Consider the following 27,889-nt stretch of genomic DNA (forward strand, 5'->3'; position numbering starts at 1 on the left):
CTAATACCAGACTGTAATACTGGCTCTGCAGATGAACTAATTGTTTGATGGCAAAAAAAGTATGCTTACATGCTAAGTATTCTGGTTCATTACATAATACAAATCTTTCTCTCTTTCACCACACACTCTGAATTTAGTCCACCTACAGGCTGATTTTGATTTTGCACAGCATGTCACAGAAGCTAGTGGTTTATTTTCTTTGTGTATAGTTCAATTCACCTAATAAAACCACCAACCCTATTATGTTTTAAATGGCTATTTTGTTTCATAGATATCTATGCAACAACAAACTGCTATAGGAACACACTGTACATTATCTATGCTTTTTATGCAAGAGTTTTACAGAGTTAGTAAATAAGTATGTCTGGTACCTCTGTAAGAATCAAATGTTACAAGTGTCAGTTCTATGTGCTAACATCACTTATTCACATTGCATTGCCTAATATAAAGCAAGCTTTGTATGGGTGATTTCTTTAATACACATGTAATGAAGTGAACATCAGCACTGAAATGAAGATAATTCATAACAGTCAGGCAGAAATCAAGAGTATTTATTCAGTTAGCTGGCGCCTCTTCAACATATGACACTAGAAGCAATACCCATTACAATAAGATAATAATAAAAATAAATCATGAAGATGAATGTGGTTCCATGATTTCATTTTTTCTGCTCAATGACTCTTTTCTCACCCACTACAGATTACTGGCCTAATGTCAGATCTTGTCTATCAAGGTTTATTTGGAACGGTAAAAAATCATGATTAAAACATAACTTCATTGTAGAACATTATCACTGGACATTTGTGATATGCCAATCGAATTCTGCCGTGATATCCACCTCCAGCTCTCTTGGCTTATCAACTCTACTCATCAATAGCTCCTGATGACCCTGATTCTATTGATTCACTAACAGAATGTCTGACTTGTATCTCAGAATGGATGAATAGTAATTTTCTCAAGTTAAATAAAGAGAAAACTGAAATCTTAGTCATCCGCAATAATGGATACAATGAGGCTATTAGAAATAAACTGGATACATTAGGATTAAAAGTCAAGACGGAGGTAAAACGCTTAGGGGTGATTGTTGACTGTAATCTGAATTTTAAATCACATATTAATCAGATCATTAGGAAAGCATTTTTTCACTTAAGAAACATAAGTAAAGTTAGACAGCTTATATCACTGAAAGATGCTGAAAAATTAGTTCACACGTTTGTTTTCAGTCGACTAGATTACTGTAACGCACTCCTCTCAGGACTACCCAAAAAAGACATAAATCGTTTGCAACTAGTGCAGAATGCAGCTGCTAGAATCTTAACTAGGAAAAGAACACATTTCTCCAGTTTTAATGTCACTACACTGGTTACCTGTGTCATTCAGAATTGACTTTAAAATTCTGCTTATGGTTTATAAAGCCTTAAATAATCTCGCTCCATCTTATATATCGGAATGTCTGACACCCTATATTCCAAATCGTAACCTCAGATCCTCAAATGAGTGTCTCCTTAGAATTCCAAGAACAAAACTTAAAAGAAGTGGTGAGGCGGCCTTCTGCTACTATGCACCTAAAATCTGGAGTAGCCTGCCAATAGGAATTCGCCAGGCTGATACAGTAGAGCACTTTAAAACACTGCTGAAAACACATTACTTTAACATGGCCTTTTTATAACTTCATTTTAATCTTAATTTAACTTAATCCTGATACTCTATATGTTCAATTTCCTCAAAATAACTATTCATGGTGGCTCTAAAATCGGTACTGACCCCTACTCTCTTTTCTGTTTCTTTTTCCGGTTTCTTTGTGGTGGTGGCCTGCGCCACCACCACCTACTCAAAGCTTCATGATGCTCCAACAATGATGGACAGATTAAAAGGCAGAAGTCTACGTGACCATCATCATCATCAAGCCCTTCCGTGAGAACCCTAAATACAAAGAGGACTGTTTCATTTATGTTAGGTAGAATGCCCAGAGGGGACTGGGCGGTCTCATGGTCTGGAATCCCTACAGATTTTATTTTTTCTCCAGCCGTCTGGAGTTTTTGTTTTTCTGTCCCCCCTGGCCATTGAACCTTACTCTTATTCGATGTTAATGTTGATTTATTTTGTTTTATAATTGTGTCTTTCATTTTTCTATTCTTTAATATGTAAAGCACTTTGAGCTACTGTTTGTATGAAAATGTGCTATATAAATAAATGTTGTTGTTGTTGGCTAGTTAAGGAGATGTCTCTCCTTCTCTTTTCCATGAGTAACTTTATTTTAAAATGAATTTAAAAAATAGTTAAATTCTCTTGGCTCCTGTTTTATCATGTACTCTGCAGATATGGTATGCTGTAGAATGAAAGATTGACTGTAACTGGAAATGGCATACTTTTACTCCAATTTACAAACTCATTTTTACTGATATTTTACAGTGATATTCGTAAACACGCTGATCTGTTCCATGAGGGTGCTGGACTGTGCATATTACAGGAGATAAAACTTGTATAATATCCCTGCTTCTTGTTTTTTTCTGCAATTATGATCTGGCCTAAAATCGTGTGGTATATCATTTAATTTCCCACTATCCCTTTTTGTGATTTTTCCATTTCATGGCTAGTTTCCTTTCTATATTCAATGCTTTGTTACTCTTTCTGTAAAGATTTATGTATTCCTCATATTTTGTCCATTGATCTTGAAATTTAAAATATTTGTCACAATATCTACAGGAATGCTAGAGAGTAAAGGGAGAGAGTTAGCTGATATGATGGCGAGAAGGAAGGTTAATATATTATGTGTTCAAGAGACTAAATGGAAGGGGAGTAAGGCCAGGTGGATCGGAGGTGGATTCAAATAGTTCTATCATGGTGTGGAAGGGAGGAGAAATGGGGTAGGGGTTATTCTGAAGGAACAGTATGTCAAGAGTGTTTTGGAAGTGAAAAGACTGTCAGACAGAGTAATGATTATGAAGCTGGAAATTGGAGATGTGATGATGAATGTTGTTAGTACATATGCCCCGCAAGTTGGATGTGCGATGGATGAGAAAGAAGATTTCTGGAGTGAGTTGGATGAAGTAATGGACAGTGTATCCAAGGGACAGAAAGTGGTTATTGGAGCGGATTTCAATGGACATGTTGGTTAAGGGAACAGAGGAGACGAGGAGGTGATGGGTAGGTATGATGTCAAGGAGAGGAACAAAGAAGGTCAGATGATAGTGGATTTATGGATGTGGTGAGAGAGGACAGGCAGGTGATGGGTGTAACAGAGCAAGATGCAGATGACAGGAAGATAAAGAAAAAGTTCATCCGCTGAGGAAAACCCTAATGGGAGCAGCTGAAAGAAGAAGAGGATTATCCAGATTCTCACTAATATAATTAATCATAATCTTCCTTGCACTCCTCACATTCTTATTTTGCTATACACTTCAGCACTAGCTCTTGACACCCTCCAAATGCAGATATTTTTGCTAGGTAATGCTGCTGCCAAACTTTGCATTTCTTTTTGATGGAAATCCCCAGATAGTCTGTTCATCAGACAGTGGTATGCCTGATTTTATGAGCTGGTTCATTTAGAGCTAACCTTAACTAGGATTAATCCTGCTTCCATGAGTTGTCCTGAAAAGTGGCTTTCAGTGAAAAGCTTTCTGAAAGCAGACACTGAAAACATTTAACGTTTAACCTTCCTCTTACTTTTTTTCCCTTGGACTCCAGGATTGGGTGGAGAGAGATTTTAACCCTACCTGACATAACTTTCTTTCATATGACGGGGCTGTTTTAACAATAAAATAAAAAATAATGTTCATTATCTATTTGTAATGTTATTTACTTGCAATAAAAATTGATCACAAAAACATAATTATAATAAAAATTACATGTACATGCCGCTTTTTTAACCTACTCATAGCACTTTATTTAGACAATTGGGAACCACTTAAACACCATCAGTGTGTAGCAGCCACCTGGGTGATGTGATGGTAGCCATTCTTCTGCCAGTAGGCTCACCACACATAAATTATCAGGTGGAAAAAGGAAGAGAGACATAGTCAGCCAAAAAGGGACAAGGGATAATTAGGAAGCCAGAATGACTAGGCTGTGGTAGGCATTGTAGCCAAGACATTGGGAAACACTCTACTCATTTTCTAAGGTTGCCCAGGCATCTTTTATGACTACATAGTCAGAACATCGGTTGAACATATCATCTGAAATACGGTGATAATATTTTACAACAGACTGTCCCCATCACTACACTGGGTTACACACATAGACAAAAGGGTATGCACCCATTTTTAGCCTCACAAACATTTCTTCCTGCATTAACCCTGTTTTTCCCTAGATGGTCTCCAATTCAAGTACTGGCTGGCCCCAAATTAGCACTACACATCATAGAGACTTGATTAGTCCTATTTCATGAGATGGTGTACACCGGCCTGGTTGTATTGTTAAGTCAAATACTGAATTAGCTCTCTCTTCTCACAGATGCATGACTCGATAGACTATGTGCCGACAACCAAACCAGAAGCGCCCCTCCTCCAGCGAAGTCGCCGGTGTGACAAGATATGTCGCCGCGAACACACACGTTTTCAGGGTAGCGCGCAAGACTTCGCTAGTGTCGGGAGCCAGCACGTTTTTACAATCGCCGGCTTCCATACACGCCGTGCACGTGCCCGAGACAAGAGAGGCACGCACGCGTTTCCAGGGACACAGCGCCGCTCGTTGCTGGATTGACAGGCTTGGGAAGGCGGGTTGTACCGAGGTACGCTGTACTCCACAGCTGCTTTTGCGGCTGCTGCTGCCGCCGTTCTCCGGGTATTGTAACTCTTGTCCCTCCCGACAGGATAGAGCTGCGCATCCCGTCGGCTTTTTCCTGGACTGTCGCGCACACGCATACAGTGACCCACCCGGCTACTCTGAGTCCATCCTCACGGGAACGTAAGTATGCGAAAGGCACTCTAGGGTTCGGGAGGAGGAAGAGGAGGGCCGGGAGGAGCCGCTCTTTGTGCCGAGGGAGTCGGTGATAAGAAAGGCCGGTGCGGGCTGCGGCGCGCTGTAGCATGCAGAGGCTGTGTTTGCGACATTCCTTGTATTTAGAAGGATTCCGGAACCTCTCATATGTAGGTCACTGGGACGGCCCATGCGTTACCTTCTTTACCCGTCTTTGCTGTCGCCCATATTAGTCGAATTCCTTGTCACCAGGCCCGGACACCTGGGCAGGTGAAGGATCCTCTGGCAATTCCCGGCGGCAAAATGACCTGCTGTTTTTCTTAAACAGCGTCCAACTTCAACAAATTATCGTGGGTAGGGCTGCTAGAAAGGGTCGCCGAGACAGGAGTGGCTCAGTTGTTGTTCTGAGGGGAGGCAGAGAGATGACAAGAGCACAGGTCAGGTCAGGTATGGCCTTAAGGCTGTCGGATGAGCAGTTGTGTGACTCATGGATTGTGTTGTGGGTTGATGGGGAAAGATGGGTGGGGTTTGCATGTACATGTGTGACATTTAGTTCTGGGTTTGCGAAGTGGTTCTGTCTGGACTAAATTGTACTGCATTACATAACGTGAAACCAGTTTTTATTTTACTACTAAACGTACTGTGTTGGGTATACTGTATATTAATAATAATTTATTTTTACACTGCCATTACAAATCCATGTATCTTGCATGCAAAATTTGGCAAAGGGCACACAACATAAATCAAACTAAATCAAACATATTTAATGGAATTTAAGTTTATATTGGCCTTATTTGTTCTGGGAATTCTAGAGGAATTGCCAGTGAGGTCCACTACTTTTTCTTATCAGTTGTGTGCTAATATAAGTTTAGTATGTTGTGTAAAAATGGCAATTACAGTGAACAGGTGTTAAACACATTTTTAATTTGGCACAATCCTTACACCTTACATTTTAATACAGAACGTGAAACATTGTATTATAAACATCATAGTAGTAGGGACTTAAGGGTATTGGCTTCTTCTTAGGGCTGTGGCTGTTTATTTTGAGCATACACAATTGATCCGGTGGAGCCAGATGAGCTTCCTGCCTTGTGTTGCTGGTCAACAAGGCACATAATGTACCTTAGTAGCAAAAGTTAAGAAGATTAACACACATAGAAAATCAGTACTAAAGGAGGATTTGTTTTTAGAATTCCCATAATCAAGCTTTAAACCCCCTAAACTAAGAAGAAGCAAGAAGATTGGCAGCAGGGGTACGATATAATACTTTTGTCATTTAAACTCTAAAAAAAAAAATTCTGTTGCAGTTTATCTCTTATTAGTAAAAGTATGTCTCCCAGCTCATTGCTATTCATATATAATTATTGCCTATTACTTTCCCAAATCATGGTTTTAATTTGCATGTATTGATTTTTTTTCCAAGTTTAGGTTTTTATTTTATTTTGCAATATAAGAGTATGGTTTGATTTCTAATGTAACTGTGTCATATTTCTCAGTGCCTTTGGCTGCAATCTTCTTTAAAAAATAGTTATTGAAACAAATGTTTGGAATGTCAGATATTTGACCAGTTATGAGTATTTGTTGGACCTATAACTCATTTTATAGTAATTTCTTTTCTTTGTAAAGCTCAGTCCTGAATAACTTTGCAAAAAATAATTGATTGTCAATACTGTCATTATATGGTGATGTTTGTGGTGTTCTGCTATGATGATATAAAATTGTGAAAAGTAATGTGATGTAAACAAGACATAATTTAGTGATTAAGTTGAATCATATAAATGAATATAAAATAAAACATGTAGTATGTGTAAGTTGAATGCTCAAAGTAATAACAGACACACACTTAAACCAAGTGTTGTTATTTACTTTCCAGCAAAAGTGGTAGCAAAAAGAATAAAAGCCTGAACACCACAACCTAACTTTATGCCACCAGTATGGTCTGGAGGAAATTTGTAATTGTTTTGTGCATATTTTAAATTTATAAAATCTCTTATTTTACAAATTCTATTATGTAAGTTTAACACTCCTTTTGACTATGCACAGTTATTTTTCAAATATAGAGTACAATTAAATACAATCAAATCAATGAATAAATTAAAATAATCATGTTAAAATGGTAGTGAAGGTAGTCTGCTTAGCATTAGCTTAGTAGACACCCCCTGCTGCAACTCCAGGAATTTTGACATTTTCAGTCTTCATCCCTTCTTCTTTGCCTTCTCTGGGCAGGAGTATGCCTGCCATAACAGCAGTACTGGGCAGCACTGCACACACACAGCTGTTCCAGCTGTATGCATTCACTCGTTAACAGTGTAGAGGGTACAGAAAATGTAAACTTTTCTCCAGTGATAGTGATGGATGTTACTGGAGACAAGGAAAAACAATTGCATTTCAATTGAGTTCAATTCAAGTATAATATCTGCAGACAATGTGAATAATTCATTGAAAGTTTTTTCTTTCCCTGAACTAACATAAACCAATGTATTGCTTTTGTCCTGCTGTGTGTAAAGTCTTCCTTCTAGCAGCTGGTAACATTTGTTAATATGATTAGCATTTTTTAATGTAAACAGGCACTGTATAATATTAATCTGTTCATTTTTTGTACTGCATGTTTTTTGAAAGATTTTACTTTTATGGTTATTTTGGTGAGGTTGTGCAGAAATTGCTTGGTCTTTAAAGAATTTTCTCACTTTCATTGCTGATTATTTGAATAATTTAATTTATTATACACAATTCTGAGTAGCTACTATTAGAACAATAGCTACTGTAAGTGCAAGGTTTCCATGCATTGTGAAAAATTGAGCTGCTTGACTGGCCAGTCAGGTCTATAGGCTAAATAAGCAGAAAAGGCTGTTTTATTGTTGATTGCTCACAGAGAAAAAATATCCTTGACACAATATATGCAGCCTCCATATTAAATTAAACAAAGCCAATGTTGTATTTTGATACCAGATACACAGGCATTTACAAAGGATTGCTATCTTTTAACTATACACAGTGACAACAGCTGAATTGTAAGTTATGACCTGCTGTTATTAAAAATTAAATGACATTTGGACTGAGTTGTGAATTGTGTTTACAATGACTTGCATTATGGTTCTTTAACTTGTGATAATGTATATAGGACAGATTGTGTTTCGTATCCCTACCCTCCAAGGACTCACTTTGCCTTTTGTTTATGTTTGCTACCTCCATATTATGTTCACAAGAAATGATTTTGCTAAGGTGAATAAAACAAATTTATTAGTTAACTGAAAATGAAACCACAATCATTTGAGAACATAGTGTGGAGGCAAATGAAGCTTCTCACACATTTTTCACTGTTAGGCTGTTTTCACTTTAAAAGCTTGTATTTTATTGGTATGAAAGTTTCTTTGTACATCTTTATAAATTATATTACTGTTTATTTTCATACTTGAAACATTCAAAAACTGCAAAATCTAAAAATATTTAAAATATATGTATACATTTTTTTCCAGGTCTATTTATCTTTATGTGACCATCTACATGTTGAGGAGAGAGGAGACATTTTTTAACTTCTTAGTTTGTAGTCGGGTACCATTTGATGTGAATATCACATATAATTCGAACAAAAAAGAAGAAATTTAAATTTCATCATGTTCAATCTTATTAAAAAAGACAAAGACAAAGGTGGTGGTCAGAGGGATAAAAAGGAGAAGAGGGAAAAGAAGGAAAGGATGTCTGCTGCTGAGCTGAAGAGCCTGGAGGAGATAAGTTTGAGAAGGGGATTTTTTAACCTTAATCGTAGTTCCAAGAGGGATTCCAAGGCAAAAATTGAGATTTCAAACCCAATTCCAATCAAAGTAGCAAGCAGCTCTGAGCTTAATTTGACTGACATTGATTCCGACAGCTTCAGTAACAGGGGTAGTGTTATATTGGACTCTGGACAGCTTAGCACCGCAAGTTCCAGTGATGACCTTAAGGTGGACCAAGATGTTATCCGAGGCTCAGTGCTTCAGAGAGCAGCCAAATTTGGCTCACTTGCAAAGCAGAATTCCCAGGTGGGTCAAATCATTAAACGGTTTTCCTTTTCTCAGAAAAGCAAAGATGAAAGCCCATCAGAAACCTCTACTCCATCAGAACATAATTCTACAACTCCATCGCCTCAGGTGGAAGTCAAGAATTTTGATGGTCAGTTGAAGCAAAATATCCAAGCTCTGCAAACTCCTTCACCTACTATAAAGTCAAAACAAACCAGAGTGCAGATACCAGAGGTAGTTGACAAAATGTTTCCAGCTGATCTGAAATTGCCAGCTGTTATTACACCTCAGCCACCAGAACCACGTGAATTGGAGCTGCAAAGAAGAAACACTGGGGATTTTGGATTTTCACTGCGTCGGACAACAATGCTGGATAGAGGTCAGGATGGACAAGTTTACCGCAAAGTAGTTCATTTTGCTGAGCCAGGAGCAGGTACAAAAGATCTGGCTTTAGGTTTGGTCCCTGGAGACCGTCTTGTGGAGATTAATGGAAGGAATGTGGAAAATAAGACGCGTGATGAGATTGTGGAGATGATTCGACAATCTGGAGACACTGTCCGCCTGAAGGTTCAACCCATTTTGGAACTCAGTGAATTGAGCTGCTGCTGGCTGAGGAACAGTGAAGGCCTACGTAGAGAGGCCTTTGATGTAAGTATAATTAATTTGTTTTTATTAAATCAGGTGACATTTCTGATTATGAATTTAGTTATTGTTTAGTTATTTATGTTCTTCATTATCAATGTTAATTTCTTTTTTTATGGGTAATGGTACTTCTTGAAAATTGGCTGCTACATTGTGTTGCTTGTCTTAGATAAAGGTATGGTGTTTGTGCAATATGGTTTATTTAGAGGAGTGAATCAAGTAAGATAACATCTAGAATGCAAGTAAAAAAAAAAAACACTTTCATTAAAGTCTCTGTACCATTACTTCAAATCAGGTACTGTGTCTTTTTGCTATAAGTTCAGACTGCTACATGCTCTTATTTCTTCATATAAATTCTCATTGGATTCACCAATTTTTATTATGATTCTTAACAGGTATAATGTCTACTTGGTTTACTATACAATATATAACAGTTTTACAGTGTTTTATAGCTATTGCTGTGCACTGGTCTACTGTTTCTTAATCTGCCACTCTTATTTCATGGCTTTGTGCTTCTGTTGTCTTTTGAAGCAGCTGAATTTTATTTCCAGTATCCTTTAGCTTTAACGAAGCTTGTGTATGTCTAATGTGTTTCATTCATTTCTACATGGCAAAATACTGTAGAATATTAACACTGATAACTGAGTTCATGTTCAAAGTTTTTTTTCCATTTTAGCTTCTGCTTTACAATTATCATTTTCTTTCGTTTTCTCAGCATTGAATAAACTGGGAATCAAATATAAAGCTAGAGAAGATTATTTGAGCACAGTAAATCATATAAAGTATATTATGAATGTAGTTTGCTGACATTTGCAGTTTTTAATTTAACATTCAGCAGTCATAAAAAGTATTAATTGGCTAGTATGGTGCTTTCAGCTCTTCATAATATTTACTAATTCTGAATATAAAAAAAATCATAGCTTTGATGCTGCAGTACTCCCTAAATTACCAGAGCTGAGAATGTTCTGTTAGGAGGTGGTTACCATTCTGTATTATGTCACAGACTTTATCACCTCATCATTTTTGCTGTATGTCTGTTCAGTTGGAATTAAATTAAGAGATGTACACTTTCTTTACATTTTCACAATCTTCTAAATCATATGTTTAGCCTGTGTTTTTAAATTATCATACTGCGTGATAATGTCACCAGTTAGTATGTTATCTACAGTAGAACTTTAAAAGTTAAATGAATCCCTGTGTTGCTATGGCATTAAAATTGTTGTGAATACGGTTTTGCTGTGCATCTGTACCACTTATTGTCTGTTTGTTTGGGATTCCAGTCTGCAATTTATAATCAATTTAGGCCCAATCAGGCTCAGGTAGGTACAAAGTTATTTGAAAGTTTCTAACCATTTGACACACCTTTAACATAACAAATATATCCTAGCGCAGTATTGTTTCTCTTCGGAGAGCTGATTTAAAAAAAAACACCTTTGAAAGATTCATTTTTTGCTTAGTTGATATTTCATTTAGAAACAGTCTTAAAAAATCTTAGCAGGTAGAGATGTATTGCTTGGTAAAGTGCTGATTCAGAAGGTGTCTGCTGTCTGTCTTCTGCTGATTTAATATGAGCGTACCATGTGATATGCTTTATTTTTTTCTTTGCTTGTTGAACCTTGTTTTGGTTTATAGTAGGTTTGTGTTTTATGTTACAATCACAGTGATCTGGTTTTATTTAAAATAAAATAGTTAACATTTTATAGGTAGTATATATTTTTTCAAGTATCAGTATTTTTTGAGTTTAAATATTTAAATTATGGCATTTTCTGCTCATGCAAAAATAATCCATTAATATTCTTAATCTATACCATTCAGGCTTCTTTTAGTTTTATAAAATAGACTGGTGTATTTGTATAATCCATGCTTGATCTGAAGTATGCATCTACTAAGCTAGTTGCTGAAATGTCAATCTGGATAACAAAAATTGAAACAAGAAATCTTGCATGTGTATTGCATGTCTATTTCAGTTTTGAAATTTATAATTGTAAATAAAGCTTTGCTTCAGCTACATTGATACATTATTTTAATCCTATCTGTTACTACTCTGTCTTGCACAAAAATAATTTTCTTATTAAGCTATTGGATTTGCAATATTTAATTAGAGCTCTTTTACCCATCACACAGTTTATAGAAATTGTAACTAAATGCTATTATCATTACAAAACTGTAAAATAAAAAAGGATACACAAAAACTTGCACATGATCTTTATTTAAGGTTTAACAAGTTATAGAAGAACAGGTGACTAGCAATCTTCTGTATGCTTAGAGCCCAAACGTTCTTTACAGGATTAGGCAATACTGTACTACATTTGTTGATCTATGTAAGCTGTTATTCACTTATGTGATCTATGTACTTGTGTTTAATACAGAAGACAACTAAAGCTGCATTGTGTAGATGGTGAGTTGTAGCTGGGGAGATTGGAAAACAAAATATTACGTAATTTAATTACAGCTGTGGAGATGCCCATCCATTTGTATTGTACCAAGACTTGCAGTTCTGGACAGTGAGTAAATGGGCACATCAGAATATGACAATGGGTTGCCCCAGCATAGCATCTCACATTTCTCTTCTCATTATACTAAGCTGAAGGCTCCAATAATTTTAGCTGTTTTGAAGTGTGAACAAGATTAAAAAATATATTATGGTTTTACTCTCTTTTTGAAAGACTTCATTGCATGACTTACTCACTTTAAGTCCGGATGTGATTAATTTCTTGTCTTGAGATGCAGCAAAGATAAAAGTTTATGTACTGTTGTAATTATTTTGAAATAGCCTTTAGCATAGCACTTTTACCTTTTTATAGATAAGGTTTATGTAGTTTGCAGTCCACTGCTTCAAAGGTGGAAAACTGCTTGTTTAATTGTTTTCCTGTTTGTCTGCATTGTCTTGTGCACAACCTCTGCTTAATGTAGGAGAATGTTGTGTACATTTTTTAATTATTAATAGGAAACTGCATGGAGCTGATAAAAGGCAATGCAGACAAGTGGTCTGGGGCCTGGGCATCCTGCTGTTAACTTTTTTCTCATTCATAAACAGATTAATTTTGTCTAACTGCTTTATAAAGCCTGCAGGAGTAAGGCAAGATCATTTACATTTTTTACAATTAAATCAGATTATCCTTAACTGGCTTGGTATTAAAACTCTTATATATGAAATATTTGCAAGCCACCATGTACTGAAATAGATGTTATTCAGAGTTTTATCCATAGCTTCTATTTCCATTTTCTTTAGTAATGCAAAGTGAGTAATTGTTCAATGGGGATTTGAACCTTGGCCTATAATCCCTAAGCAGCTGTTTTATACAGAATCTACAAAAAAGTAGCACACAAATAAGAGGAGCAAGTAGTTAAAGTGCTATATGATAGGCAGGTGTTTAAATGGAATTTGAGCTAGTTTTACTGTAAAAGTGTTTATGATCAGTGTCCTTTAAATGTGCATATGCATGTACTGACAAGAATCTATGTCAGAATATTTCCAAAGGGACTAAAAAAAGAACTAGTTTATGTTAAAAATTTAATTTTCATCCTCCCCCTCTTAACAATGGCACCAAATCTAAGTAACTCAGATTGAACATGTATTCATTTAGGAATGGCAGTTAAACTGGAAGTTATCTTCTTATGAATTCTGCTTACGGTATACAAAATTGTGTTTACCAGAACTCAAGGTTTGTGGTGCAAAATGTTTGGAAGATCACAAATCACTTTGTTATTAAATTTATTGTGCAAATAAAATTGAGTAACAAAAATTGAATTTCATGTTTAAATTTATTATCATTGTTTTAGGTAATGGAAAAAATAAATCTGAGTTCAAATTTCATAATATTATTGCCATGGTATTCAACACACCAATAAATATCCATAAAACTATTATTTGCAACATCTTATTTCAAACAACTCTTTAAAGCTTCTTTTATAACAAGTACTTACAGCTCAATCTTACTAACAAGTGACATACTGTATTTGTCATTTACTGTTGTAAAATGTGTTTTCTTTAGTACCTACCAGAAACATTAGTAGATTGTTAACACTTAATGGAAAATAAACTTTAAAATGTTAGACTCATGCAGAATTGTCCCTATAAAAGATTTGGCTTTAACTACAGTAAATCTGCATCTGTAGCAGTGCAGTTCTGATTAAACTTTCTCTTGCAAATGAAAATTAGCAATCTGACAACTGCCTCTTTTGTGGGGTTCAACCTGATGGCTGTGCCAGAGTTTTGTTTGCTTTATACATTTTAACTTATAAATAAAACTCACGAAAGTAGCCTTCTGCAACATACAGTATTATTAAGTGAAGACAAGAGAGGTAGAGGATATTTTGTGAATGCTCTAGCCAAAGCCCCAAGTCTGCTGTGGTCAGTCTGAATGTGTGAATGGAGTTGAGACTTTTAGGATAAAATCCTGCTTTTATTATTCAATGACCATGATTGGTTATCAAGTCTCTGTATGCACTGCCTCACAGTTTTCTACAGGACTGTGAAAGGTTACAACCTCTTCTGAGAAGGAAAGATGTGATGTTTAAAATGTATTCCTTTTGAAAAGCATTTTGCAGCTGCATAATGGCATCTTGACACTGGTGATTGCTTTAACACATTACTCTGTCTTTTTTCGAATTAGAAAACCATCTATAAGCCAGTGTTCTGTGATCTGCTCTGCAGGAGACATATATCAGTCACCCACAAGGGAAGCAGCTCTATACAATTGTTGTTGGCTTTGAAAGGAGATGGGGGTTTTCAGTGCAGCAGTGCAATCAATAGATCACATATTCCCATTTCTGCCCTAAAAGAATTTGATACAGATTATTACAACCAAAACGGTTATTACTAAATATCACTCCTGGCTAAAACTCATCATCACCTGCACCAGTTAAGTTTGTTGTTTCGGATGAGTTGAAGGCTTTTGTGAATAAAATATCTATGGTATGTTATAATAATTAGTACCTTGTGAGACAAGCCTTTAGCCCTTGTGCTCGTAGCATTGAGTAAACATGGTGGATAGTGTATGTGCAAATGATGATGCAAGTTATTTTCTTAATGAAGAAATACCTTTGGTTAATCTTTTGTTTAACTATATGCTATTTGCTTTGACTGCAAAGAATTGGCATAGTGACAAGATTTCTTCTTAGTCACCAATTTGTCCGTTATACTTTTGTATATTAAACAAAGTACTTCTAATACCTTCTGACAGTACAAAGCTATTAATAATGAGAACACAATGTGGCCAAATTAAAAATTACAGGAAATACAGAATGCCAATATTGATTTACTTATACTGTGCTTCATTTGAATTGGGAGTTTATCTGTCTTATTTTGATTATGACGTCAGATCCAAAATGGTGACATACACAATGAAATCTGAAAACCTTCATCTGTGGACATGTTACTACAGTGTTTGGATGCACAAAATACCACTTAATGTGTTGTTTAGTAGTTTTCTGTATTCTGGAAGAGAAAGTACAAAAAAGGTTTCCCTGAAGGTGTCTGTATTGCTTTTCTGAATGTTTTACTGGAATGCGGTCAAGTCAGGTGTGACATCATTCCCATCGCCAACATCCGGTTTCTGAGGCTAATGGAATGCAGCATTAGTTAAAATGGTGGTGCCCCACTGACAGTGATAACATCATCAACCAGCAAATTTAATGGTAAATTGATTGACCTGACGCTTTTAAACATTGCCTAATCCTAGTTGAAAGGGTGAAAAACTAGATATATACACTATACAACCTGTACCATTCCATTCTCCAAACTCTCCCCCCACATCCCACGTAGTCTAGCAGCAAACTCAAAATGAACAAAAGGTGTAGATGAAGTGGAGGAAAATAATCAAGCACCCCTTGCAACCTACGAGAGAACGGAAATGTCAGTGGGCCCCAAATAATAGTTTTAATTTTTGAAGTGTACCAATTCTCAATGGATTCTAAAGATTCTGCATTAATCCAAGAGCTAGACAGTTCCAAAGGAATTAGAAGGAAGATCTATGGGAGATTTTCATTGTGAGATAATAAATAATTTATCTGCAGCAGTGCCATGGCAAAGCAGTTCACATTGATGAGAAGTGAAAGAAGGCTTTTTAACAGAACAGAAGTTTTTTTTTTATTTTGTTGTCTCATTTTATTTTTTGTTCAGATAGAATCTCCATTGTCTTGAAAAATCCAGTGAACACCACAGATTTAGCACTTGTTAGTTTGGTTTTCACTTTGAGACACTAAATTGCAGCCAGTACATTACATGTAGTGTCATAAGTCTGGTGTGCTTTGAATTTCTGTTTGAAAGATGCACTGCTTAGCAATTGCAGGGCCAAATTTAATCAGTTTTGGTGGGGCCTCCTAGATTTCAGATTTGTTCAGATTAGGTTTAAGCAATATTTGTTATTTTATTAAAAGCAAAGCAATTTTGATATTCTGTTATATTTTGACATAAGTGGTAAAATGGTAAAACAAAATTATACATGCAAAGAAATCTGTCATGCTTTTTAAACTCTTTTAAAATGTCAAAATGTAAGGCTTTTCCCTTCATCACATTTTGTGAGTAACACTGTAAGCTGTTATTTCTGTCTTGGAACATGTTCACTTTAAAATTAGAAAGCTCCTTTACCCTGAGACTCATGTGATTTGTATTGTTTGAAATGTGCAACAGTAATAAAAAAAAAAATGGAAATTTATTTGCTCTCAAATTTAAAGTAAGGAATTCCAGGATGTACAAAAGGCACAGGATTTCCAGAGTATGAAGAAGGATCTACTAGCTTCATAGTCTTGACAAGTTCGTTTTTCTGACTTGACTTGATGTTTTTTAGCACAGTTCCCAAATATCAGTTTTTATAATTTTTTCCTTTGGAATTGTACTAGTGGTCTGATATTATAGATAGTGTCAGTGACAACCATTTATTAATTATTGATGACTTGACCCTGATATTAACGTTTGGGGCTGGGTGGTTAATAATTGCCCCAAATGAGGCAAATTACCTGCATTGTGAGGGAGCGTCAGTTACAGCACTACGGCAGAGGGTGATCCATCTCGTACGATCCTCATTGTTGGGGACCCGAGTGGTTGGACCAGGCCAAGGGGTCGCCCACATAACACCTGGCTGCGGCAGATAGAGGGTCATTTCCGAAACGTGGGACTGGTCTGCCTAGGGGGTTGCCAACCTGGATCCCGAGTTGTTTCATCGTGTGGTGGGTGCGTCAAAGCACTGTACCAGTGCGTGCTCCCCGACTTGTGTTTGTGGATTTCACTTTCACCAAACAACAAATCTTTTAATTCTCGCGGATACGCCTCTTCATTGGGAGGCAACACTACTTTTCCCTGATGGCAACACAAATTTGATGATGTACAAGTCTCCGACTTAAACTTTAAAGCCTTACAATATCTACAAAGTTCTGACATATGACCTATGTCCATATATGCTATTTTGCTGTTCCATCTTTTCACCGAGTAATAATTTCCTTTTATTTGTGCTAATGTGATATTTACCTTCTTTTTTTTTTTTTGATACTTTTGAATTTTACTACTTTCATATTCTTTAACTTGTTCTGCATGTGTATCACGTCAACCTTTTTTTTTTGTTTTTGAGATTTTCAAATTCCACTGCTTTCATAATCTCTAACCTACTCTGCATGTGTATCGCATCAGCGTTTTTTTTGAACGTCTTTATGAAGTCTTTCATTTCTGACCCCGATTGGACCTACGAGGTTTTCAATTCCACTTGGTCTGGGCAATTTTACTTAGTCATTGACGTGCCATCTAGAACATTTAAAATTTTTAAGAACTGGGAGCACATGAAGTTTATCTTCCAAAAGCTTTCCAACAGCTGAGAGGTTAGATGTCCATGATCTTGTTTTCAGTTGTTTGTAAGTAGGGCGTGACGTGCAAAAGTCACCGTCTCATGGGTCTTACTCCCAAAGGTTGTAAAGTCTAGTTTCGCGGATGTCAAAGTATCTTTCTGAGAAGATCACATTTCGATCCAAGATTTTTTTTATTATAATAGAGAGACAATTTGCACAGGTGTCCGTTTCTGTTGATTACTTAACTTTCTGTCTTAAAGCCGAGCTTGGACAAACTGTGTTACTACACCTTCTGAAGTATTACTTGGACAGTATTTCATCATGGAAAGTTGTAAATTCTCGTGATAATGGCAGGAAAACTCCAGTTAACAAATGAAATGAGACAAGGCATTATTACTCTTAGAATTGTAGGCCTTTCATTTAGAGAAATTGTAAAAAAAAAATTTAATTGTCTGTGAGTATGGTGACCTACACAGTCTAAAGGCAGTTGGACTGGCAGATGGGTCCTACACAGACCATGCAAGTTGGCAGCAGTTATTTGTGATGAAAGTGAAATTCTGGCATAAAATCAGGGCTATGGAGTAGGTGTCAGAAGCAACTATTTGGTTATTGGAGTCAGAGTCTGTAAAAATGTTCAGACTAAATGTAAAGTAAAAATCAGTAATTTCAAGCAGTAATGATCATTACATCCTCTAGTAATACCTTGGATATGTTTGTAAATCAATTTAATAATATCCTGATTAAAAAAAGGTATCAATTTCTTATTAAAAACATTAAAATTTCTTGGTGACTCCAAACCTTTGACTGGTACTGTATATTGATGTAAATTACAGGGACATCAGGTAAAAATAAGGTATAATTATAACAATAAAAATAGGATTCTGCTCAGCAGAATCGTAGTTTTGAAAATTTTACTTTGACTTTTAACATATTTTGGTTGTTAAATTACTCCATGTAACTGATGGATGCCTGCCCGATATTTCTCTGTTTGTCCTGTCATATGGTACAAATGTTTGAACTCAAATTGTGTGACGCTGTTTATTTCATTTTTTTTGTATTACAACAATCAGATTCCAGCCACCTTGAGTAACCAGAAGATGTAATACACTATATTGCCAGAAGTATTGTGATACCCCTCCAAATCAATGCATTCAGGTGTTCCAATCACTTCCATGGTCACTGGTGTATAAAATCAAGCAGCTAGGCATGCAGACTTCTACGAAAATTTGTGGTACTGTGGTAGGAGGCCACCTGTGCAGTAAGTCCATTTGTGAAATTTCCTCACTACTAAATATTCCACGGTCAACTGTTAGTGGTATTATAACAAAGTAGAAGCAATTGGGAACAACATCAACTCAGCCACGAAGTGATAGGCCACATAAAATTACAAAGCGGGGACAGAACATGCTGAGGCGCACAGTGTGCAGAAGTCACCAACTTTCTGCAGAGCCAATAGCTACAGACCTCCAAAAGCTCAAGAGCAGCGCGTAGAGAGCTTCATTAAATGGGTTTCCATGGCCGACCAGCTGCATCCAAGACTTGCATCACCAAGTGCAATGCAAAGCGTCAGATGCAGTGGGTGGAAACACACTGCCAGTGGACTCTAGAGCAGTAGAGACGTGTCCTCTGGAGTGAAGAATTATGCTTCTTTGTCTGGCAATCCAATGGACGAGTCTGGGTTTGGCGGTTGCCAGGAGAACGGTACATGTCTGACTGCATTGTGCCAAGTATAAAATTTGGTGGAGGGGAGATTATGGTTTGGGGTTGTTTCTCAGTGGTTGGGCTTGGGCCCTTAGTTTCAGTGAAAGGAACTCTTAATGCTTCAGCATACAAAGCCATTTTGAACAATTTCATGCTTCCAACTTTGTTGGAAAAGTTTGTGGATGGCCCCTTCCTGTTCCAACATGATGGCACACCCGTGCACAAAGCAAGGTCTATAAAGAAATGAATGATCGAGGTTGATGTGGAGGAATTTGACTGGCCTGCACAGAGCCCTGACCTCAACCTGAACATCAGTGACTGACCTCGCAAATGTTCTCCTGGAAAAATGGTCAAAAATTCCCATAAACACACACCTAAACCTTGCGGAAAACCTTACTAGAAGAGTTGAAGATGTTATAGCTGCAAAGGGTGGGCCAACTCTATATTAAAGTCTATGTATTAAGAAAGGGATTTCATTAAAGTTCATGTGTGTGTAAAGGCAGGCGTCCTAATACTTTTGGCAATATAGTGTATGTCTTTAGTGGTCTACAGGAAGTGGAAAAATATTTTAGAGGTGTGCAAACATCAGTGAGCTTTCAGTAACTTCAGAAGTTAGCTTTAGTGATCCATGCTGTGCAGCATCAAATGCAAACATCAGTTGCATTGCAGTCTCATGGGGATTATTGCCAGTTACAACGAAACCCAAAAAAGTAAAATAATTTTGCTGTTCTTTTAGATCATGCTTCCTTGGTTACAAATGAAGAGGCACAATGTTTCAAGCACTTCATCCTCCTACTCGAAAGTATAGTACATAACCCAGGTTTCTGTGTAAGCTAGTTCTCATCTGTTAAAATCTCTTTTCTCTGTCCTTCTGCATTTCATATTACAGTGCATTATATTTGAAGAGGGTCAAGAGTTTAAACAAAAGCATGCATGAATTATGAACATCATTGCTCTATTGAGTGAGTTACAAACTATATGTTTGGAAATGTGACATTATTATTCAAAGTTCTTTATCAGAATAGCAGAATCGTGTTTGTATTTATTATGCATTTTTCATATTACTGGACTGAATTAAACTTAATACATTTATTATTGATTTAAATGATCTTAAAATACATGGCAATGGTTATTTTTGTTTGTAGTTGTTTTAGTTTGCATTGTCTTTTACTTTTATGTTCTGACATAAATATATAAATAAGGAAGGTGAAAGTGTCTGTCATCAATTATTTATCTATATTTATTGCATTTATTAATGTTGAGAATATTATAATCCCGTATATGATTGCAAATTTGTAAAATAATATTTTAATGCAAATCACCATATGTAGTATATTTTATTAAGTACTCTTTCAGAATATATAGTTGTCTTTACTCAAAATGTGACCGCTTTGTAGTTGCTGATGTTTTGTCTGGTATTTTAAATGAATGTGCCACATTAGACTACATAGTGAACAGAATTTATTTAAACTATGTGAGGAATTTTTAAAAAGCCAATGTTCCTGTCAGATATGGCAGCAAACGTTTTTAAGTCTGAAATATTTTATACATCTGTCTTTAATTGTTTCTGCTATTTAAGGAATATGTTCTGTGTTTTTAAAGTGAATGTTACTTTTTCGCAATAATGGACTAAATTTATTTTCCACGAAACGTTTTGTTTTTAAGTAAAACATTGTTTATAATGTATGGAATCTGAAGTTTGAGTCATTACTCAGGAACATTCATGCTTTAGAGTGTAAAGATTTGATAAGCTTTAAGTCTTTTATTTCACTGATAGCCATTTTACCCACTGGGGAAGAAGCTTTTTTTGTGTAAATTTATAAATACTCAATAAACAACACTGGTTTCCTAGGCAAATAAGTGTATGCCACAATTTAAAAAAATAATGCTTAATGTGTCCTCAGACACACTGCATATATAATACATTTTTTTGTACGTCTTCTATTTCTTCATCTCTGTCTGAATTGATTTTTATTTATTTTATTGTTATCTTTGTTATAATTGTACTTTTGTGTACTCTTTTTGAGGTTAGTTGTTCTTTGAACATGTGCCTAATATAGAGCAATTTAGTAAGTCCAGTAAACAAATTGTATATCTGAAGGTGGAAGCCATAGCACAGAGTCATTTAGCAATGCAAACACAAAATGAAGTGAACATAAGCTTGAATCTGAACTGAACAGCAAATGTTGTGGAGTCAAAACAAAGTATAATGCCACAGTTCTGTTGTTCTATAAAAAGATGATCTGTAGTGCAATGGTGCATCATGTTGCATTTAGTAGGGAACAATGAACGTATATGTACTTGGAGGTATTTTCTGTGAAAAGATTAGAATGCTGCATGTCTTGTTGGTAGGGTTAGACTGGTTTCATTTTAAATGCAACATACCAATTGTGACAAAACAAAGATGATATTTGCCCTATGCTGGTAGAGCTTGTTCTTTTTTTTCTGATTATTTTTTTAAATTGCACTGTTCAGTTTAGTTTGTTTCTGGTTACTATATAGAATGGGTAAGAACATAAAAATTTTAATTCAGATATACAGTACAGATGGTGATATCTGTCTGTATACGAGGACCCTGTAGGTCATTGCATGTACTGTAATATGAAAATATAAGCTTTCCCCAAGAACTGAGTTTTTGACAGATACAAGTCAGGTAAGGCATATGAAAATGATTTCAGATGCACCATGAATCCCAAGGGGCATGATTAAATTAATTATCAGGAAATTTAGTATAAATAAAACCACCCAGAATCTGTAAAGAAGTTATCCTCCAAAACACTTCAGCTTGGAAAGAAGAAATTTAGTCAGAAAAGCATTCAAGACCCCTAAAACAGCATGTCACAGATGAGGTCTAGGAAGCTATGAGTTAGTCGATAATAGCTTGGGTATTCATCTGCATACGAGTGTTGAGGAGGAATACATATTTGGAGGAAAAAAGAGTCTGTCTCATCTTGAATTTGCAGAAGAAGCATGTTGGAACCATTGAAAAATGTGGAAAAGAGTACTAAACTTTGATAGGACAGAAATCGGCTCATTTAGTCTTCATGGCGAACATAATGTATTGTAGAAAAAGAGCAGTCAATCAATTGAATCAAAACAGTATATACTGTATATTGTGTAACATTCAGGTTTGTTTAGATACCCTTGAATATTGGGTAAAATGATACAAATTCCTGTTCTTGATGTTGCTTTAAGGCCTTGTTCACATGGGCGAACTTGCTCTGAACGTCCTAGACGTTTATGTTGCATTTTGTGGTGGCGATCGATTGACTTCTACACCGGCGTTCGTTTGTCTCTGTCTAACGCCAGCCTGCAGCCCAAATTGTAGTGTGTGTGTTAACCTGTGGAGGCAGTGTCGGGAACTAATATGAAAGCCCTTGTCATTTTATTTGAGGTGCCTCCTTTCAATATGGACCATTTTGCTATGTTAGATATTAATCTTCTTGTTTTAAAAATACTCGTAATACGGCGACGTAGGGAGAGAAAAAATCGCCGCTGCTACTGGGTTCATCCTCTGACTGCACAACGTCGGGTTAAAGGAAGTTTTTTTGTGCTTTATGAAGAAATGCGAAAATTTCTGCGCAAGTTTTTTAATTACTGTCGGATGTCGGTTACCACTTTTGATTGTCTGCTGCAGCTGGTGCAATGCCACATTGCACGCCGATCAACCAATATGCGACTTGGTGTTAGCCCCGAAGAGAGACTACTTGTCACTTTGAGGTAAGGAAAGTAGTCGAGTGTGTGCTTACACCGGTGTTATGCACTGAAATGCCCCCCCCCGCCATGGATTGCCCCCTACATAATCGTTATCAAATATTATATTAGAACATAAATTAATAGGTTCATGGTTTACAAATTACATGAGACAATAAAATAAAATAAGCAATATGAAAATATATATGTTGTATATGAAAACATAAAAATATTAATATCATGGGATATATCCGGTCCTCCGAAGCGTAAAATAAACGCGCAGAAAACGAACTAGAAGCGTTTCCTTGCGTCGTTGAGTTTTGAACGCCAAGAAAAGCTGCATGCAACGTTTTTTTGATGCCGTATAAACGCGCTGCCGGACAAACGCACGTCACCAAAGCCCGTGTGAACAGTCTCATTGACTCCTACGTGTAGAAAACACTCGGCGCTTGATCCGCGCTCACCGGATGCTACGAACGCAAAAAAACGCTCAATTTTAACGCCCGTGTGAACAAGGCCTAAGTGTGGCATGAATACTGAATGCATTCTTAATCACTCTATGCATAATGGCATAACCACGCATGGGGAGCATCTTGTTCCATTCATTTCTTGAAAAATTAAGTTGGTGATGTTCAAGCCTGTAGCCTGTGGCTACAGTTTTTGTTCCAGCCAACTTGCTCCTGCTGCCAGTTTCCTGCTGCTTATGTGGGAGATGTGGTAGCTTCCTCTCATTCCCCACCTTTTTAAGCCCATCCATACCAGGATTGAGACCAATTGGGGAAACTTGCACCATGTCCAATGAATTTTTGTAAAGGAGAGAGTCTTTAGAGGCAAGTACTCTCTTCCTCACGCCTTCATTGCAGCATATCTCTTTCTCCTGCTCTCTCTTAGGCCCAGTCCACCAACAGTACAGTATTTTTAGTTTTGGTAAACTATTTTTTTGGTCATTCATTCCATGTCAAATCAACTGATTTTTCCAGAACTCCCATGCATTTTGGTCTGAAAAAATACCAGGTGTGCTTATGTTATCCAGGAGACATCCTGTAAAATTATGTTGTTGTAAGAGCAATACTTTGCAAGATACAGCCAATTCTGTGAGGAGAGAAGGGTGTGAAGTTTGGCACACTTTTTTTCCATCAGTTTTATAAAACCATATCTGAAGAACTAAACCACCTAGCAGATCCAAATTTTGAATTGTTACCTTAATAGGTATAGTACGTAACAAAATCAAAATGTTTGGTCCAGATGACACCACTTGGTAAGAGCAGACCTTCAAATATGGGGAAAAAAATAAGTTTTGACCAGCAGACATCTCAAATGTGAAAAAAACATTTTGGGTCTAGTTTTCAGACCAGCTTAATGCACTGTGGGACTGTCCAGACATTTTTAAAACTATTTGTCTTGTCTCCTATGTGGTCCATTATTTCTCAAAAAGTAAGTCTTATTTTTCTTATGTGAATCTTTCATTTTTATTTTTCATTCTAATCATGGGTTAAATTTACCATTTGTCAATAATGATAATCATCAAGGTCTTTATCGCTAACTTGGGTATAGGAATAATGGAAAAAAAATAAATCACCAAAAGGCACATTAAGCATAACATATGAATAACAGCTGCTTGATTTATTATTAAATACAACACTTGTTATAATTAAATGTTAACATTTTGGTATTGCAGCAGCAGGAATGTGACCCATTTCGTTTTTGTTTCAATCGAAGTGCAGAGTGTAGGGCATCTTTGTTTTTGAGATAAAGATGGTATTGCCTCCCACTGACTGTTGCAAGTGCTCTAAGCTATGCTATGACACACTATAATGGCATGCAACAAATATCGTCTGTAGATGGCCAATGGAAAGACAGCGCAGGATGGTTTGAATGCATGAAATGTATCAGGGTGTCTGATAAAACTGGTTTAATAAGAGGGATGCATCTGATCCATCAGGAGTGTGATCGTGAGAGGGCAGGATCTCAGCTGGTGCTTCTGTGGAGAATTTTCAGGCAGCCAATTGACAGTCTTCAGCAGACACTCGGATGACTTTGAGTTTGCCATTTTCTGTAAGGATGTAACATTAGTATTCTCGAGTACCAGGTACTCTTTTGGACATGGAGAATCGTACTCTGTGTACAGCAACATATAATAAGACACAGTCATTTGATATAAAAAAGTTTGACATTTTCGATAACTTACTGATTGAAAACTCAATACAGTATTACCATTATTGACACATGGCACATTCAGCCTTATTGTTAGGTTGGAATATAAACATGAAAGATTTATAAGAAAAGTAATGTTTTTGTTCTGTGAAAGAATGGACAATGTAGAATAAATTTAAAATATTTTTAAAATTATCTGCACGTTCCCACATGATGTTACAGTACTCTGAAAAAGAAATCCAAAATGATTTTTTGGATTTGAGAGGCCTGCTGTTCAAACTCTGATACAGTTACTTTTGGGTTTATTGCTTTTTCATAAAGTCCATATTATTATCTGAATAAAGAAAAAAAAATCAAAAGTCTCTGGTGGTTATAAATATGCATTTCTGAGGCCTAAACATAGCTAATCCAAAAACTCAAATTAAATTTTGGTCAATTTTAAGGGGCTGCTTTGACCATGGAGTGTCATCTAGAACAAATGTTTTAATTTCTTCACATACTATACCAATTATTTACAAGCATGCAAAGTCTGAGTCGTCTTGGTGGTTTAGTTCTTCAGTTGAAATTTGATGAAAAAATGAGGCCATATAAAATCAAGACCCCCTCTCCTTGCTATACTGGCTAGTCTTGCATCAAAAAATATTTTACAGAGTGTCTCCAGACTAACATTGGTACACCTAGTAATTTTTCTGGAATTTATTGCGTGGGCATTGGTTGATTTGACATGAAATGACTCTTTTTCAGAGAGACTTTGAAATTTTCAGATTGATACAGAAGAATTTGTTGTGTAATAAAGAACAATTATTAATTATAAAATAAATATATTTTTTGTGTTTATTAATATTAGTAATGTTTTAGCATCTTTTGTCATTTCTTAAAATATAAGTACTGTATATACTTGTGTTTAGGTTCTCCCTTGGATAAGTAAGGGCTTGCTTTTACTGTATAATTTACAGTATTTTATAATGTCGGTCGTATAAGTCGAATGTGGAAAATTCACGCTATTTCTTGAAAATGCAAAAATCACCTGGGAAAAGTCTAGCCACAGCAAAGAGGCCCAAACAAATTTCTTGTGACAATTTAAGCCTCATAGGAAAACATGCAGTTCTTTTTTGCTTGCTTTTTTTCAACATGAAGCAGTTGTAAACAATATCAAGATTCAGGGTACAAGCTGCTGCAATACTGGACTTTTGAGCTTTTCTGGGTCTTTATGCAAAGTTACCAGACTTGCACACAGCCAATTCTGTTTTTTGTGTTTTTGATTAGATTCCTGAGGTCAGATTAATTGTGAAAGCTCGAATTATAATGTGGTAGAAGGCAGATTAAAGTTGGTCTTTACCTTGTTTCATCTATGAACAAGGGCTGTCAGTTTTTTTTTTTTTTTTTTTTAAAAAGGCACAGCACTTAATCATGGCGCTAGTTAAAATGTATCTTTCTTATACTTTAATACTATCTAGTAAACAATTCCTATTGTTGTCCACTTTTTTCTGGAGGAAATAGGGTGCTGACATTTTTATTTTGGGATTGCTTTTCTGATCTGAGCTTTTGCAAGCCTATATAATTAGCTGTAAAATATCTTGCACTATTTTCTCTGTTAGTGATTGGCACAATAGCTTGAAAAAGAAGGCATATCTTGTGTCAGAAGTGTTTGACCACAATACTTTATGCTTTTCAGAAGGGTCTTCAAGGTACCTGCTCATCTTCCCCATTGAAACGGGGTTGGTAAAATTACTGTCTTTGGATAAAGACACTAAACTAATGAAAGCTACTAAAGAAGCCAGTGGAGGGTTATCGGGGCGGGTTCGTAGGGCTGTTTTATACACAATATAAATTATATTTTTATTATTGTTAAGTTATAATATCGTAATAGAAATTATACAACTTACCATAATGCAGAATCAGTGGGAGCCCTGAGCTTGTTTTCCTGCAACCAGACAATCCCATCTGGGGACGATGGAAGACAGTGACACGCAAAGTGTGTTGCTTATGTTCAGTCTACTCCGTAATCTCGTTTTGGTTGCTGTCACTGCAGAAAATGCTGCCTCACAAAGATAGGATGTTGGAAATGGAAGCAGACTTTTCAGTGCTTTCGTGGCAACTTCAGGATATTCTGCCTTGACTTTAATCCAAAACATATGGAGGTTTGAAGTTGTCTCAAACATACTTTTAAGGCCACCATCATTTACAACCTCAAGCAGTTGATCCTCTTCAAGCACAGACAAAGTTGATTCACCTGGCTTATTCACAAATGAGTCACGGATCCATTCCTTCCCATTTGGGGGTCTTTTGTGGTTGGGAAATATTGCTTAAACTCTATCTTCTCCTGTCTACAAGTTATGCTGATGAGAATTTTTCTCCCCATTTCCTTGCGATAATTCTTTTTTCACCAGACCCACTTTGTGTGTTTATTGCCAAAAAGTTCAATTCTTGTTTCATCTGACCATAGAACACGGTTCCAGTCAAAGTTGTAACGTTTTATAAACTCCAGGTGCTTAGGTTTCTGGACAACTGACAGAAAACACTTCTTTTAGGCATATCTTCCAAATCTTTTGGCATGGAGAAGCCGTCTGATGGTGGTTCTGGATACCCTAGGATTATGCTTTTTCTTGCAGTTCGCCAACAGTGATCCTTGGAGATATTATTGCCTCTCTAACCATCCTTCTCACTGTACGTGGGGGTAAAATAAACTTGGGTCCTCTTCAAAGCAAGTTTGTTGCAGTTCCAGTTGATGACTATTTTTTTTATTATTGCCTAACTGTAGAAATGAGCATTTTCAGGCGAGTAGCTATTTTTTTTATAACCATTCTCTGTTTTATAAAGGGCAACCCACTTCTCCCTCATTTGGATTGAGTGGTCTCTTTTCTTTGCCATGATGTGGTTGGTTAAAACTATTTGGTTCTGTGTCTCCTCACATTTGTATCCCAATTAATAAGGAAGTCATTGATTTCAGCTGGAAAGTTCCTATACACTCCAATTAACTCAACAATGTCCACTTTATATGGGCA

At 36.3% G+C, this 27,889-nt stretch overlaps 1 protein-coding gene across 4 annotated transcripts in view; it reads left to right on the top strand.

The window, feature by feature from the left end:
* The first annotated feature begins 4,697 nt into the window (after positions 1 to 4,697).
* The window catches only part of LOC120531362 (unconventional myosin-XVIIIa-like), a 295,511-nt gene continuing 272,319 nt past the window's right edge, over positions 4,698 to 27,889 (top strand). For all 4 annotated transcript variants that reach the window (XM_039756696.1, XM_039756697.1, XM_039756698.1 and 1 more), the window contains exons 1-2: positions 4,698 to 4,905; positions 8,394 to 9,563. In XM_039756696.1, coding sequence (XP_039612630.1) covers positions 8,532 to 9,563 — 1,032 coding nt within the window. In that variant the 5' untranslated portion in view covers positions 4,698 to 4,905; positions 8,394 to 8,531. The remainder of the gene's footprint in view (positions 4,906 to 8,393; positions 9,564 to 27,889) is intronic.

Source organism: Polypterus senegalus, chromosome 6 (genome assembly GCF_016835505.1).
Source record: "Polypterus senegalus isolate Bchr_013 chromosome 6, ASM1683550v1, whole genome shotgun sequence".
NCBI lineage: Eukaryota > Metazoa > Chordata > Cladistia > Polypteriformes > Polypteridae > Polypterus > Polypterus senegalus.